The following is a 17,822-nucleotide window of genomic DNA, read 5'->3' as shown; positions in this document are numbered from 1 at the left end:
TTAATTCAAACCCCCATACTGCAAAATGAGCATGATGAAGTCAAATGGTAAAAAACAGTGTCTGGACATTTCTTTAACATTTACATCTGAAATACAGATTTGGTTCTGAAAGTGCACTGCTCCTTTACACTCCTTTACACTCGTACAAGTACACTGGGTGAAGAAAACATGAAGAACACCTTGAGCGCACCCCCCGTTTTACCCTCAGAACAGCCTCAATTCATTCGGGGCATGGACTCGACAAGGTGTTAAACGTTCCAAAGCGATGCTGGCCCATGTTGACTCCAATGCTTCTCACAGTTGTGTCAAGTTGACTGGATGTCCTTTGGGTGGTGGCTCATTCTTGATTTACACAGGAAACTGTTGAGCGCGAAAACCCCAGAAGCGTTGCAGTTCTTGACACAAACCGGTGTGCCTGGAACCATACCCCATTCAAAGGCACTTAAATATTTTGTTTTGCCCATTCACCCTCTGAAAGGCACACATACACAAAGACTTGAAATCCTCATTTAACCTGTCTCCTCCCCTTCATCTACACGGATTTGAAGTGGATTTAACAAGTGATCATAAGGGATCATAAAGTGAACCTGGCCAGTCAATGTCATGGAAAGAGCTGATGTTCTTCATGTTTTGTACACTCAGTGTATACCATGCCATGAATTGAATATCAAGTGTGATAAAACGGATATGTTTATGACTGAGTATGAGGAGATCAGCACACCCCTACAAACAACCACAACATCCTTTAAAAGCTATACTGATCATAACTTAATTTAAAAAGAATAGCTGCATCACTTCCACCATGAAAAAAAACCATCACTTCTGCCTTTTTTGTGTCATGCTTATGTTTGCAATAGCCTACTGTCACAACAGAGACAAAGAACTAAGATGGTTCGAAAATATTGAGCACTGAGCAGCAGCTGAAAGGATAACAGACATCTGTTTTGCCGGAACCTTTAGCGCCTTAAGTTTTCCAAAATGATGCCACACTTCTCACGTTTCTCACAGCTGCTCTAGGGCCTCTTGGGTTGAGGAGTCATTCTCTTCAAACCTAATCGCAAATAAATTAAAGATTAAAACAAATACACATGATGGTCCGACAAAATACTGGCAACAAATATTAGAAAAGCAATTGGGGAAATGGGGTGAGAGAGACAAAAGAGGGAGCAGGAGAGAGGGGAGCAAGAGAAAAGAGTAGGGGGGGGCAGACAGAGGGAGAGAGAGGAGAAAAAAAGAGCATTAGCGAAGGATAGTTGAGCTGACAGCATAGAAAGGGAGAGGAAGCCAGCCATCTCCATCTATATTTCCACCTCACAGTAGAGTGCTCCATGGGGTCGGGTTCTCAGTTACCCGCAGGAGACCCGCAAAACATTCCTTGAAACAGTGGGTTGGCTCGCGGTTCAGAACAATTATATTGTCGGAAACATTTGAAATAATGTTAATATCATATCTATTGTTTACAGGAAACTCATTCAACAATTTTAGATGGAAAAAGGACTGGGGGGTGGGAAATATACTTCTCCCATGGGCAAAGAAATTGAAAAGGTGTGATATTAATGAAGAATAATTTAGATCCTAATGTGCAAATTGTCCAAACAGATTCGCAAGGCACATGGATGATTTTAAGTATGTTATTGGACCCTAAACATATATGGCCCATTAATCTATACGGTCCACATAATGATGATCCAAGCTTCTTTGAAAATATATATAATAATTGATCAAACCTACACACAATACAAGACCCTTATTATGGTGGGAGATTATAATACGGTTTGAAATACGTCAATGGACTGTAAAGAAATCACACTACAAACTATCACCCTCATGTTCTTAAGGAAATCACAAATGTCATGGATATTGTGGAACTAGTGGATATATAGAGGCTTAAATATCCTGACCAAGTGAGGGTATACCGTGCTTTCCGAACGTTTTTAGACCCCTTAACTTTTTCCACATTTTGTTACGTTCCAGCCCTTTTCTAAAATGGATAAAATTTACACACAATACCCCATAATGACAAAGCGAAATAGATTTTTAGAATTGTTTGCTAATTTATAAATAAAAAAAAGATGTATAGCTTATTAATTTGCTCCTTTGCTTGGCGACTTGAAATTGAGCTCAGGAACATCCTGTTTCTATTGATCATCCTTGATGTTTCTACAACTTGATTGGAGTCCACCTTTGGTAAATGCAATTGATTGGACATGATTTGGAAAGGCACACACCTGTCTATATAAGGTCCCGCAGTGTGTGTCAGAGCAAAAACCAAGCCATGAGGTTGAAGGAATTGTCTGTAGAACTCCGAGACAGGATTGTGTCGAGGCACAGATCTGGGGAAGGGTACCAAAACATTTCAGCAGAATTTAAGGTCCCCAAGAACACTGGCCTTCAATATTCTTAAATGAATGAAGTTTGGAACAACCAGGACTCTTCCTAGAGCTGGACCCTATGGTCACTCTGACAGAGCTTCAGAGTTCCTCTGTGGAAATGGTTGTCCTTCTGGAAGGTTCTCTCATCTCTGCAGCACTCCACCAATCAGGTTTTTATGGTAGAGTGGCCAAACAGAAGCCACTCCTCAGTAAAAGGCACATGACCGCTCGCTTGGAGTTGGCCAAAAGGCACCTAAAGGACTCTCAGAACTCTCCTGAATGCCAAGTGTCACATCTGGAGGAAACCTGGTACCATCCCTACAATGAAGCATGATGGTGGCAGCCATGGGGGATGTTTTTCAGCGGGAGGGACTGGGAGACTAGTCAGGATCGAGGGAAAGATGAAAGGAGCAGAGTGATTGTTGATGAAAACCTGATCCAGAGCTCTCAGGACCGCCGACTGGGGAGAAGGTTCTCCTTCCAACAGCATAACGACCCTAAGCACAAAGCCAAGACAACACAGGAGTGGCTTCAGGACAAGTGTCAATGTCCTTGAGTGGCTCAGCAAGAGCCCGGACTTGAGAGACCTGAAAAGAGACCTGAAAAAAGTTGTGCAGCGACGCTCCCCATCCTACCTGACAGAGCTTGAGAGGATCTGCATAGAAGAATGGGAGAAACTCATCAAATACAGGTATGCAAAGCTTGTAGGGTCATGCCCAAGAAGACTCAAGGCTATAATTGCTTCCGAAGGTGCTTCAACAAATACTGAGTAAACCGTCTGAATTATTATTTTACTTTGTCTTTATTGGGTATTGTGTGTAGATTGAGGGAATAAAAATAAAAATAAAAAAAAATCAATTTTAGAATAAGGCTGTAACATAACAAAATGTGTAAAAAGCCGAGGGGTATGAATACTTTCCGAATGCACTGTATTATCAAATACTTGTGGTTCACATTTGCAACATTGATCATGTAATGCATGCATTCACAGTCGGGAGCTAAATTGGTGGCTGGTGCTCGGTGGTACCGTGGGCCGCCAACTCCTCTCTCGCTTTCTCTCTGCTAGCTAGTCTAAGGAGTTTTCTAGGCAGTGACCATGGCATGCTTTCTAAGATGAGACTGTGGCAGATAGCATTCAGACCTTATGATTGTACATGCCCAGTCAGTAGCCTTATAGGCGTATGGGTAGTCTACTCCCCTGAGTAGGCATTGGTTGGACAGCTATCAGGTTTTGTTGAATGAACATCCCCTGATCTATTCATCCCTGCGTCTCATATTTTACATTACTGTTATTTTTATGATATTTCAGCTGTTATGATAGGCACATTTCAGTGAAGAATATACCTATTCCTTGCAAATCAGAATGTCTTCTAAATGTCACTTGGACAGCTATACATTTTCCAAAATGTTGTGAAATGTAATTTGACTACTGGGCTATTGTCAGTACCTTTTTGTTGCAAAATAACATCATAGGATATCTACGTGATCTGAAATGCTGAACATGCGCACAATGTTTGCAGTGCCAGTGCACTGAGTGGTTCCCCTGGGATGTCACAGGGTAATTGATAGAAATCCAGCAGTTTTTCAGAATGTCTATGCAAATGCACATTACAAGTAGTTTTTTTGTAAGATCAGGGGAAATTAGATTACTATTGGTTGTGAATAGGCTAAGAAATGATATAGAAGTAGTTTTTTACTTTTAGGTAGCTACTCACTTTCAATAATTAAACACATCTGGTATGATGTTACACAAGTGCTTGTTAGAAAGAATCCGAAGAAACAAACAAGTAATTTTTATGGGAAAGGGGGGTACCTAGTCAGTTGTACAACTGAATGTGTTCAACTAAAAATGTGTTTTAACCCAACCCCTCTGAATTAGAGAGGTGCAGTGGGCTGCCTTAATCGACATCAACGGTGTCCAGGGAGCAGTTGTTGGTGGTTGACTGCCTTGCTCAAGAGCAGAACGGGCAAATGTTTTTTTTTGTACCTTGCTGGCTCGGGGATTCGCACCAGCGGCCTTTCGGTTATTGGCCCAATGCTCTTAACCCGCTATGCAACCTGCCGCCATGTCATTTCCATGTAGATACCAAGTCAATAACAGACTACCGGTGTGCAATATACACATTTATACATGCATGGCTCTGGACACCTCATTGGACACCTCTGCTGCCAATGCCAGCTTGCCAGCTTGCTGCCAACTTTTCATATCAGGCGATTGGTACCCAGGAGGTGGCTGGGTTGCAATATTCCAGTTATTTCTCCAAAATAATCTGTTTTTCCTGAAATCCTGGTTGGTGGATTCCTGGATTTCCTGTTTATTCTGTTGTAATTCTAGGAATCTTCCAACCAGGATTTGGGAATATAAGGGCATTTTGAGGAAGTTATTTTGAAACCATAGTCTAGGCCTGTATTCTATCTTCTATTGATCCTGTCAGCACATGATATGCTATTTAGATATTGATATTAACAGCACATTGTACGATTTTAATAAATACAGAATGACTTAAAATTGAGATGATGGTGGATATAACCAGGTAGCCTCTTCACTCACCCGACATTATGGCTTCCCATGGGCCCCCGGCCCGACAGATTGAGGTCCAATGGTCATCCCATGGGGTTGAAGTGGCTGGGGAGATGGGTTGGTTCCCTGGCATGGGACTGTAGCTTGGCAGGTAGCCAAATCTATGTTGTTGCTGCTGTGGCTGGGGTCCTTTTGTCCCCTAGTGATCCCTATGAAGCAGGTCATAGTGGCCCCCGTGCCTGGCCTCATCAACATGACGTTCTGCTGCAGGAGTCTCCTCTCGCGATGCTAGAAGCTGTAGAGCTCCCGCTGCTGCTGAAAACAGTCTAGCCCCATACTTGTCTATCCGTACAGTAGATTAATGTATCCTCCTGTATACATTGTATGCATGATGACTGTCTTTCACCTGGGAGTTTAGAGGAGGCTGCAGAGACAGAGAGGATGGGAAACATTTATACTTTTTATTTGTGAAAACAGCCTTCGCAACGTGCAAATTGCAGTGTCCCAAAATAACAATTACATCTGAAATAGACTGGATGGCACTAAATTCAGAGGTAGAGGGATGGATGGAGAAGAGATTAGGGGACTGAATTTTAATAATTCAGTATAACTAGCTATAGTGGTTAGGACTTAGTCAAAACCAGTTAAAACAGAGGGAATGAACTACACCCACATTAGAAAGGTGGGGAACAGGGAAGTGGTAGGTAACTGTGGTGTTCGAGAGACACAACGTCTGCTGGTTTCCTTAATCTTTCCCTCGCACTTAACTGATTTGTTCACTATGACTGATTGGTAAGAGTGAAGATACCTCGTTTAATCTGGTGTGTTGGGGCAGGGTTAAAAAAAACTCTGATCATCCACAACCAAGATTTCCCATTACTGATGTTCCCACTCTACCTAGCCCATCTCTTACCTGTTGTGGGCCTTGCAGCCTCTGTTGCACCTGTAGCCTGAGCTGGTTGGGTGGCAGCTGCTGGAGTGCATGTGACAAATACAATTTGATTTGTGGTTTTTAGTCCCACCCTTCAGCTCCACTGAACCCCTCCAACACCATCAATTTTTTATTTATATTAGCAATTCACTACCGGTCAAATATTTTAGAACACCTACTCATTCAAAGGTTTTTCTTTATTTATACTATTTTCTACATTGTAGAATAATAATGAAGACATCAAAACTATGTAGTAAGCAAAAAGTGTTAAACAAATCAAAATATATTTTATATTTGAGATTCTTCAAAGAAGCCACCCTTTGCATTGAAGACAGCTTTGCACACTCTTGGCTTTCTCACAACCAGCTTCATGAGGTTTCATGACCTTTAATACATTTCAATTAACAGGTGTGCCTTGTTAAAAGTACATTTCCTTAATGCTTTTGAGCAATCAGTTGTGTTGTGACAAGGAAGGGGTGGTATACAGAAGATAGCCCTATTTGCTAAAAGACCAAGTCCATATTATGGCAAGAACAGCTCAAATAAGCAAAGAGAAACTACAGTCCATCATTACTTTTATAGCCTCAAGAAATGGCAGCCCAAATAAATGCTTCATGTGTATTTCCTACCGTAAAGCATGGAAGAGGTGGTGTTATGGTGTGGGGTGCTTTGCTGATGACACTGTCTGATGTATTTATAATTCAAGGCACACTTAACCAGCATGGCTACCACAGAAGTCTGCAGCGATATGCCATCCCATCTCGTTTGGGCTTAGTGGGACTGTCATTTTGTTTTTCAACAGGACAATGATCCAACACACCTCCGGGCTGTGTATGGGCTATTTTACCAAGAAGGAGAGTGATGGAGTGCTGCACCAGATAACCTTGCCTCCACAATCCTCCGAATTCAACCAAATTGAGATGGTTTGGAATGAGTCGGAGCGCAGAGTGAAGGAAAAGCAGCCAACAAGTGCTCAGCATATGTGGGAGCTCCTTCAAGACTGTTGGAAAAGCATTCCAGGGGAAACTGGTTGAGAGAATGCCAAGAGTGTGCAAAGCTGTCAAGGCAAAGAGTGGCTACTTTGAGGATTCTAAAATATATTTTGATTTGCTTAACACTTTGTTGCTTACTACATGATTCCATATGTGTTATTTCATAGTTTTTATGTTTTCACTATTATTATAGAATGTAGAAAATAGTCAAAATAAGAAAAGCCCTTGAATGAATAGGTGTGTCCAAGCTTTTGACATTATAACCAGACAGACACATCAGAGTCCAGCACATAATTATTCAACCAAGTCTTAGAAATTACCAGAATGTCCACTTTGGATTAAGACGCCAGAATTTCCATGAACAAATCGAAGACCACATCTGCTGGATTTTTAGGTCAGATGGAGTCTCTAATACAACATTATTATGATCAATAGTTAAACCCTTATTTGAAAATACCTTGGGATTGATTTCAATTGATATAGTTACAATATTGTCAAGAACTGAACCATTGGGCCTATGCCACAAGCGAGGACCTGGGTTAAAACAGAGTTATCTGTTGCTTGCCTGCAGTATGATGACAATGCTGATTTTAAATTTACAGTTGGGATTACTTGAGTGGAATTTGGAGTGTTAATAAGTCAATTTCTGAGCGCAGGGCAGAGTCCAGGCACCAAGATGATTTGGATGGACCCCATCCGCTCTGTAGAGCACCTTCTGTTTTCTAAAGTTATCCACAAAAGTAACTCCAGCAGAGTTACAGTAGACTCGTTGCCAGTTGTGTTGTACGGACAACCTACTGAATCTTTCCATGCCACGATTCAGTGATCGCATTGGGCCTTAAATAATTGGATGCTTGTTGGAGTCTTTCAGTTTCAATCAGTTCTTAAAAATCCAGTTTTCAGACGTTCCGAGCTAGCTATCCTAATGTCATTAGATCCCACATGTACTATGACTGCGACAGCTCCCGTGTTCTGGCGTAAAAACGGTAGGAAGCAGCCTTGTAATGTCCTGTACCCGAGCCCCAGGATAGCACAATGTATTTTCCCTGGCAACCGAGTGGTTTCTCAGCATAGAGCTGCCGATTTATAACGGCTGGTGAGATTGCAGGTCGTCTGGCAGTTTTTGCACCTTGAACCTAGCACAAAACCCATTGTGGCCGGTGCGTCAGACACCCTCAAGGTCTGGTGATCTGAGGCAGAATAGGGGACGATAGCGCTGGAACCTTCGAAGCCAGGAGAGCTAATATTCTAGGCAACTGGATTTGAGTTGGGCTTCCCAACACCAAAGTTCCCTACTCGCCATAGGTTGCTTCCCTCCATTTGGCCTATGGCAGGTGACATGCTTCCCTGGTTGGGCAGCTGTAATGGTGACCGTATCAGGGGAGTGGGAGACTTCTTCGGGAAGGGGTCCCTGGAAGGCGTTGGTGTTGATACTCTCAGCACGGCGTCCAGCCTGTGGTGTAGAGATGGTAGGCAGGGGTGTCTTTCCCCAGTAGATTGTGCAAGTTCTTAATCTGTTTGCTAAGAGTAGCCACTTCTCTATAGTCCTCAGCGAGTGAACAGTTGTTCCATTGGAACTCTGATGTGTCAACATTGTCCCGGAAGAGAGCTTAGTAGATACACCTCCTGCAACGCACAAAGTGCACAATATTTCCTCTGTACGGCGAAGCCTCCTTGAGAAGAGACACGGCAACTTAATCATTGTCGCAGAGAAGATTTATTGGCAGAGTAAAAAAATGAGAATAAATGATGTATTTTTCCGGACCTACAGTGCCTTCAAAGTTTTCTGACCCCTTGACTTTTTCCACATTTTGTTACCTTACAGCCTTATTCTAAAATGGATTAAATAAACTATTTTCCTCATCAATCCACACACAATACCCCATAATGACAAAGCAAAAACAGGTTTTAAATTTTTTTTGCAAATGTATTAAAAGTAAAAAACAGATACTTTATTTGCATATGTATTCAGACCCTTTGCTATGAGACTTGAAATTGAGCTCAGGTGCATCTTGTTTCCATTGATAATCCTTGAAATGTTTCTACAACTTGTGGTAAATTCGATTTATTGGACATGATTTGGAAAGGCACACACCTGTCTATATAAGGCCCTACAGTTGACCATGCATGTCAGTGCAAAAACCAAGCCACGAGGTCGAAGGAATTGTCCGTAGAGCTTCGAGACAAGATTGTGCCACTTCTATGCTTAAATAACTGGAAGTCATTGGTTATTCCATCCATCTAGCAGAGCAATCTATCCACTGCTGCGTTGCCCTACTGCTGTCTGTGCCACCCATTCCTCCCAGATAAACAAAGCAGGTCCTGCAGGAGGGAAAACACTGACCAACCACCAGCACTGGGAAATCCTATAATTCCCAAACAACGAAAAATACTGTAGTATGGACCTATCTGGATGCCTAAGTGACAGATGGAAATACAACCATGTTTGTGGGATAGTTTATTTGGATCCCCAATCCCCATTTAGCTGGAAGTTGCTCTTCCTGGGGTCTGCAAAAAAAAAAACATTAGGCCTAGATAGTAATACTTAAAGGAAGGTATATGTTTATGTGAGCTTGTTTGTAATTATAACTGCTTGTGTGTTTACCTTCTCTAAATGCCAGGGATCAAGTTAGTTTTGACTAAGTGTGTGTCTTTGCCTCTATGTATGTGTGTCATAGTGTAGGCCCTGTGAGATAGTGTAGCAGAGCTAGCTAGCCAGGCCCTAGTCTAGCCTGCTGTATCACTGAGAAGGCTGTAATCGCCACTGCTGGCTTTTATCTGCAGATTACCCCCTCTGTTCCAGCCAGGGGAGCCAATGTAAAAATAGGAGCAGTTGACCTGTGACTTAACACACACACACACACACACACACACACACACACACACACACTACAGAGGGTCAAAGATCATACCTCCATACATGCTAACCGCTCCTGTTATTGATAATGGTGAGAGGTAAGCATGTCTTGGGGGTAGGATTTTTGACCCTCTAACTTTCTCACTGAGGTCGCGTAATGTAATTATGTGCACGAGCACAAAACACCACATCTGTCATTTTTATATGACACATGGTCCTCTGATAATATTAGTCCGTTGCGAATCGACATCCCTGTATTTTGGGATAAATGTCTGAGTTTGACAGGTGTTGCTCAAGAAAACAATAACTGATTTGATAAATTGAACTAAGTGCTGCGCATAAGCTATATATGATTTGACTACCAATATCATAGTGAATGCTTTTGTTTATGCGTTTTGTGCGTATGAATTGTGTATTGCCAAATGTATCAGTCAAAAATATTGAGCCTATTTAATGCAACCCTTACTGTTAATTGATCGCAAAGCAGCATGCAACTGACCTAAACGTTTGGAAATTACAATTTAACTTTGTCATCCATAGCCTTAAAATGCAATTGCACTGTTTAGCTCACAACTGAAGGATGGGGAGCAGTTAGGACGTACTGCGGATTGCTAAAATATCCTAATGATTATGATCACACTTCCTCAATTGTAGTACTATTTTGACACTATAGAAAGATGGTTTGGTATGGTTTAGTTATCAGTGTTATCAGTGTGTTCCTATCACCTGGACATGTTGAAATACTTCACGCCTAGAATAAAAACATCCAGGCTTCCGTCATAACTGACAATTGGGGGGGGGGGGGGAGTAAAAAAATCCTCTGGAATAACGGGCATTCTGGAGCAAAATTACATAACCAGTGTTCTCTAGTAAAACTAGTCCTGTGCGAATAGGTCTTTGGTGACAAGCATGCAATGCATACATGTGTCACGTAAAGAGAGCAAGGGTTGACGGATTGGGAAGGTTTTTCTTAAACAAATGAGGGATTTCGGTAACGGTACGTTTCAGTCAGAAGTGGCAATGGACTATGTCCAGAATTGTAGTTTTTATACTAGCTAGGACATTTTGGGCTAAATATTGATGTCATTAGAAAAAGTGTTTTTTTGTGACAGTTCCTATTAAAATATTTCCTCTCCCTCTCACCCCTCCTCTCCCTCCTCAGGTCTACTACACAGGGAAGTACCAGAGCCTGGGCATCAAGCAGGGTGGTCCGTTGGCAGGTAAATGGGTGGAACTGCCCATCACCAAGTCACCTAAGATCGTCCAGTTCTCGGTGGGCCACGACGGCTCACACGCCCTGCTGGTGGCAGAGGATGGCAGCGTGTTTTTTACTGGCTCCGCGAGCAAGGGAGAAGATGGAGAGTCCAGTAAGTATGGATGTGAACACACCTACACAGACAAGAACACGTGTAAATTACAGCACACACACCAATACGTCATGATATAAGATTATTCAACGGGAAAGGGAAGGGAAAAGGCACTGTATTCAGAATAATCTGCAACCAACTTTGTGCGCCTCTTGCATAGATATGATTCTCTAATGTTTTGTTTCTACTCTTCAGCCAAGAGCCGGCGGCAGCCGAAGCCCTACAAGCCCAAGAAGATGATGAAGCTAGAGACCAAGACGGCGGTGAACACGGCTTGCAACAACGGCAGCAGCAGCATCGTCACCAAGGATGGAGAGCTATACATGTTCGGCAAGGACGCTATTTACAGCGACAGCACCTGTGAGTGGGATAGAGACAAGGGAAAGGGTACATTTGGGTTGTGTTGGCTAGTGCAAATGTTAATTTGTGTTAGTGATGCTGATGAACTTGAGTGGGACAGAGAGTGTACTCCATCTGGGTAGTGATCAATCGTGCAAATGTTCACGGCTGTAATATTACAACATGGCTATCAAAGTAAGCCTGGAAATTCTGACCGATTTCAGCTCAGTTTAGTGAAATGTACCGTGATTCAGTAAGGCTAGGTCTTTAACAGTCACTATACGGTATCAATGTTTTCTCCTTTCTCTTGTGCCCCCTTCAGGCCAGGTGTCAGACCTGAAGGGTCACATTGTAACCCAGGTAGCCATGGGGAAGGCCCACACCTGTGTCTTGACTAAGAGTGGAGAGGTCTGGACGTTTGGGGTCAACAACAAGGGCCAGTGTGGCCGAGAAACAGGGGCCATGAACCAGGCGGGGAAAGGTAACATGCATGACGGACACACACATGAGCATGCACGAGCACAGAAATTACCACATAACACAAACAAACTTTAATATACCATATGCACACCAAACACAACTTTCTTTGCGTGTATTTATTGTGTATTTTGCGTTCATTACCCATTCATGTGAACATCTTCTCTACCCCCTGTAGCATTTGGTGTGGAAAGCATGGCGACGGCCATGGATGAGGACTTGGAGGATGAGCTGGAGGAGAAGGAGGAGAAGAGCATGATGTGCCAGCCGGGCATGCACAAGTGGAAGCTGGATCAGTGCATGGTGTGCACCGTGTGTGGAGACTGCACCGGCTATGGAGCCAGCTGTGTCAGCAGCGGACGGCCCGACAGAGTACCCGGAGGGTAAGGAAACTTGACGAAGAGGCAGACACACACCCACCATTCACTAGTTGGTTTATCTTTGTTAAGAGAAAGTACATTTATGGTTGGGTCTACAGGCGGTAGGTAGCCTAGCCGTTAAGAGTGTTGGGCCAGTAACTGAAAGGTTGCTGGTTGGAATCCCCGAGCAGACTAGGTAAAATATTCTGTCCATGTGCCCTTGAGCAAGTAACTTAACCCGAATTGTTCTTGTGAGTCGCTCTGGATAAGACCATCTGCTAAATGACTAAAATGTCAAATGTATGTTTTCATGATTAGGGTTTTTTGGCACGTCTATTTGCTAGTGCCTTGTGCTCTGTCTTTACAAATCAGTAAGCTGTAGACCACACTATTTACCAAGAGTTTTTATCTATATTTTTCGTAGCTGTCTATTTACCACCACAAACCGATGCTGGCACTAAGACGTCACTCAACGAGCTGTATAGGGCCATAAGCAAACAAGAAAATGCTCATTGAGGCGGCGCTCCTAGTGGCCGGGAACTTAAATGCAGGGGAACTTAAATCCATTTCTTCCAGCATGTTAAATGTTCAACCGGAGGATAAAAAACTCTAGACCACCCTTCTCCACACACAGAGACGCGTACATAGCTCTCCCTCGCCCACCATTTGGCAAATCTGACCATAACTCTATCCTCCTGATTCCTGCTTGCAAGCAAAAACTAAAGCAGGAAGTACCAGTGACTCGGTCAATACGGAAGTGGTCAGATGACGCAGATGCTAAGCTACAGGACTGTTTTGCTAGCACAGACTGGAATATGTTACAGGAGTCTTCAAATGGCAATGAGGAGTACACCACATCAGTCACTGCCTTCATCAATAAGTGCATCGATGACATCCCCACAGTGACCGTACGTACATTTCCCGACCAGAAGCCATGAATCACAGACAACATCCGCACTGAGCTGAAGGCTAGAGCTGCCACTTTCAAGGAGGAGGTTTCTAACCCGGAAGCTTATAAGAAATCCCGCTATGCCCTTCGATGAACCATCAAACAGACACCTTGTCAATACAGGACTAAGATTAAATCGTACTACAACGGCTCCTACACTCGATGCAAACTATTACGGACTACAAAGGGAAGCACAGCCGCGAGCTGCCCAGTGACACCAGTCTACCAGACGAGCTAAATTACTTCTATACTTTGAGGCAAGCAACACTGAAACATGCATGAGAGCACCAGCTGTTTCGACCGACTGTGTGATCTCGCTCTCCATAGCCGATGTGAGAAAGACCTATAAACAGGTCAACATTCACAAGTCGGAAGTTTACATACACTTAGGTTGGAGTCATTTAAAACTCGTTTTCAACCACTCCACAAATTTCTTGTTAACAAGCTATAGTTTTGGCAAGTCGGACATCTACTTTGCATGACACAAGTAACTTTTCCAACAATTGTTTACAGACAGATTATTTCACTTATAATTCACTGTATCACAATTCCAGTGGGTCAGAAGTTTACATACACTAAGTTGACTGTGCCTTTTAAACAGCTTGGAAAATTCCAGAAAATTATGTCATGGCTTTAGAAGCTTCTGATAGGCTGATTGACATCATTTGAGTCAATTGGAGGTGTACCTGTGGATGTATTTCAAGGCCTACCTTCAAACTCAGTGCCTCTTTACTTGACATCATGGGGAAATCAAAAGAAATCAGCCATGGTCTACAAAAAAAGTGTAGACCTCAACAAGTCTGATTCGTCTTTGGGAGCAATTTCCAAATGCCTGAAGGTTCCACGTTCCTCTGTACAAACAATAGTTCGCAAGTATAAACACCATTGGACCACGCAGCTGTCATACCGCTCAGGAAGGAGACACATTCTGCCTCCTAGAGATGAGCGTACTTTGGTGCGAAAAGTGCAAATTGATCCCAGAAGATGCTGGACGAAATAGGTACAAAAGTATCTAAATACCACAATAAAACAAGTCCTATATCGACTTAACCTGAAATGCCACTCAGCAAGGAACTGCTCCAAAACTGCCATAAAAAAGCCAGACGACAGTTTGTAACGGTTCATGTGGACAAAGATCGTACTTTTTGGAGAAATGTCCTCTGGTCTGATGAAACAAAATAGAACTGTTTGGCAGTAATGACCAATTATGTTTGGAGGAAAAAGGGGGAGGCTTGCAATCCGAGGAACACCATCCCAAATGTGATTTGAATGCTGATCAGATTAACTGGTTTTGTGTCTTTTTGTATGCTTTGGTTTGTCTTGTCTGGTGGATGTCTGTCGTTTGTTTGTATTGATGTTTTATCTGTGTTTCTCTCTCTCTCTCCCACTCAGTATCTGTGGCTGTGGTTCTGGGGAGTCTGGCTGCTCAGCGTGTGGCTGCTGCAAAGCCTGCGCCAGGGAGCTTGATGGACAGGAGGTCAGACAGAGGGGCATCTTCGACGCTGTCAAGGAGATGATACCACTAGATCTACTACTAGGTACAACACACAATAACCGTTGTTCAATATATCTGCATGCTCATGTTTGTTGTACTCATTCTCAAACAGTCACAACCTTTTTCACACTGTATATAGTTTCTTCAGAAAGTATTCACACCCCTTGACTTATTCCATATTTTGTTGTTACTGCCTGAATTCAAAATGTATGACATTTTTTTTCTCACCCTTCACACAATACCCCATAATGACAAAGTTAATTTTTTTAAAAGACATTTTTGCAAATGTATTTAAAATCTCATTTACATAAGTATTCATACCATTCATACATGTTAGTCACCTTTGGCAGCGATTACAGCTGTGAGTCTTTCTGTGTAAGTCTATAAGAGCTTTGCACTTCTGGATTGTACAATATTTGTCCGTAATTCTTTTCAAAATTCTTCAAGCTCTGTGAATTTGGTGGTTGATCATAGCTAGCCAACCATTTTCAAGTCTTGCCATAGATTTTCAAGCAGATTTAAGTAAAAACAGGAACATTAACTTTTAGGTTATTGACCTGCTGAAAGGTCAATTCTTCTCCCAGTGTCTGGTGTAAAGCAGACTGAACCAGGTTTTCCTCTATGATTTTGCTTGTGCTTAGTTCCATTCTGTTTATTTTTTATCCTGAAAAACTCCCCCGTCCTTAATGATTACAAGCATACCCATAACATGATGCAGCCACCACTATAATTGAAATGTGGAGAGTGGTACTCAGTAATGTGTTGTATTGGATTTGCCCCAAACATACCACTTCTTATTCAGGAATTTTTTTGCAGTATTACTTTAGTGCCTTGTTGAAAACAAGATGCATGTTTTGGAATATGTTTTATTCTGTATAGGCATCCTTTTCACTCTGTCAATTAGGTTAATATTGTGGAGTAACCAACATGTTGTTGATCCTGTATCTTTGTAGTGACTGGGTGTGTTGACACATCATACAAAGCGTAATTAATAACTTCACCATGCTCAAAGGGATATTCACAGTCTGCTTTTTAAAAAATCCATCTACCATAGGACACATAGGTGCCCTTTAAGTGGCATTTGGATAATCTCTCTGGTCTTTGTGGTTGAATCTGTTTTTGTATGTGTTGGGTACAGAAATGAGGTGGTCATTCAAAAATCACTTTAAAAAGTATTATTGCACACAGAGTGAGTCCATGCAACTTCTTATGTGACTTAAGGACATTTTTACTCCAGAACTCATTTAGTCTTTCCATTACAAAGGGGTTGAATACTTAAGATATTTCAGATTAAATGTTTTAATTACGCTGAACAAAAAATATAAACGCAACAGAAATTATCCGTTATCCAAAAAGCTGATTTCTCTCAAAAATCTCTACATTTCTTCTTTGCCAAGATAATCCATCCAATTGACAGGTTTGACATATCAAGAAGCAGATTAAACAGCATGATCCTTACACAGGTGCACCTTGTGCTGTGGATAATAAAAGGCCACTCTAAAATATGCGGTTTTGTCACACAACACAAAGCCACAGATGCATGTTTGGAATGCTCTGGATCGTGTACGACAGCGTGTTCCAGTTCCTGCATATATCCAACAACTTCGCACAGCCATTGAAGAGGAGTGGCACAACATTCCAATGCCGCAATCAACAGCCTGATCAACTTTGCAAAGGATATGTCGTGCTGCATGAGGCAAATAAATGGTGGTCACACCAGATACTGACTGGTTTTCTGATCCACGCTCCAGCCCTTTTCTTTTAAGCTGTCTGTGACCGACAGATGCGTATGATCATTTTCCCAGTCATATGAAATCTGTAGATTAGGGCTTAATGCATGTATTTAAATTGACTGTGAGTGCCTTATATGAACTGTATCTCAGTAAAGCCTTTGAAAATGTTGCGTTTTTATATTTTTGTTGAGTGTCATTTGTAAATATTTTGAAAAACATCATTCCACTTTGACATTATAGGGTACTGTGTGTAGGCCAGTTACAACAAATCAAAATTGAATCCAGTTTAAATTCAGGCTGTAACACAACAAAATGTGTAAAATGTCAAGGGGTGTGTGAATACTTACTGAAGGCACTCTGTCACGAGTTACAAGCCATTGCTGTTGTCCGCTTCTTTTATTTCTATTTTGTCTGTCATTCCATGTCAGAATACTGCTTTACCATAGCTATGTGTCTCAGCCAATGTTTTCCCGAGACCAGGCGCAAGCCAAATAACAGCATAGAGGTAACTCATGTAACCATGGTTCTGTCTGCTATTTGCGGTTAGGACCAACAGAGGAATTTCAGTTTTCTTTCCAACAATAACATTAAAAAAATTAGGATTTTCTAGGAATTTGTAGAATTATAAACATATCCTTATATCCTATACCATATCCTTATCCATATATATATATGTGTGTATGTATGTATGAGTCAAGGATATGTTTATAATTCTACACATTTGGAAATATATATTCTTTTTTTTCTCCTCACAAATATTTCTTTATGCAACACACCTTTTACAATAGATTATGCACGATTTAGCAAGCATTGGTGCTTATGTTTGCACACCTTGTCAGTTGATAAGAGGACACCTGGCAACATTCTCTAGCGTGTACTTGTAACCTGAAAGGCCTTTCAGTGTTAATCGACTAAGTGCAGATAAAAAGTTATTAAATCATTTGATTTCTGAATTATTTTTCTTCAGTAAAGTTAAGGTGTCTGCGTTCGAGACAACCTGGTTCAATTTGGGTCCCGAGGCAAAACCAGTTGAGATTAACTACCGTAGACCATCCTCCTTAGCCAGCTTTTATTTCTTTCATCACTCATTCCCATTGGGTCAGAAGTTTACATATTCTCAATTAGTATTTGGTAGCATTGCCTTGAAATTGTTTAACTTGGGTCAAATGTTTCGGGTAGCCTTCCACAAGCTTCCCACAATAAGTTGGGTGAATTTTGGCCCATTCCTCCTGACAGAGCTAGTGTAACTGAGTCAGGTTTGTAGGCCTCCTTGTTCGCACACGCCTTTTCAGTTCTGCCCACACATTTTCTATACGATTGTGGTCAGGGCTTTGTGATGGCCACTCCAATACCTTGACTATGTTGTCCTTAAGCCATTTTGGTGGTATGCTTGGGGTCATTGTTCATTTTGAAGACCCATTTGCGACCAA

The 17,822-nt window shown here is 42.0% G+C and overlaps 1 protein-coding gene across 41 annotated transcripts in view; it reads left to right on the top strand.

Moving 5' to 3' along the window:
• The window catches only part of LOC110519948 (E3 ubiquitin-protein ligase MYCBP2), a 344,341-nt gene that overhangs the window by 103,662 nt on the left and 222,857 nt on the right, over window positions 1–17,822 (top strand). For all 41 annotated transcript variants that reach the window (XR_016494672.1, XR_016494675.1, XR_016494673.1 and 38 more), the window contains exons 12-16: window positions 10,836–11,040; window positions 11,236–11,400; window positions 11,702–11,860; window positions 12,035–12,239; window positions 14,557–14,702. Coding sequence is in view for 37 of the 41 variants with exons in the window: in XM_090229470.1 (XP_090085596.1) it covers window positions 10,836–11,040; window positions 11,236–11,400; window positions 11,702–11,860; window positions 12,035–12,239; window positions 14,557–14,702 (880 nt within the window). In the remaining 4 variants the exon portion in view is untranslated. The remainder of the gene's footprint in view (window positions 1–10,835; window positions 11,041–11,235; window positions 11,401–11,701; window positions 11,861–12,034; window positions 12,240–14,556; window positions 14,703–17,822) is intronic.

This window comes from Oncorhynchus mykiss, chromosome 3, assembly GCF_057628025.1.
Source record: "Oncorhynchus mykiss isolate SJ-2025 chromosome 3, ASM5762802v1, whole genome shotgun sequence".
NCBI classification, from domain to species: domain Eukaryota; kingdom Metazoa; phylum Chordata; class Actinopteri; order Salmoniformes; family Salmonidae; genus Oncorhynchus; species Oncorhynchus mykiss.
Note: the sequence above shows the minus strand (reverse complement) of the source record. Positions and strands in the feature narration are given on the sequence as shown.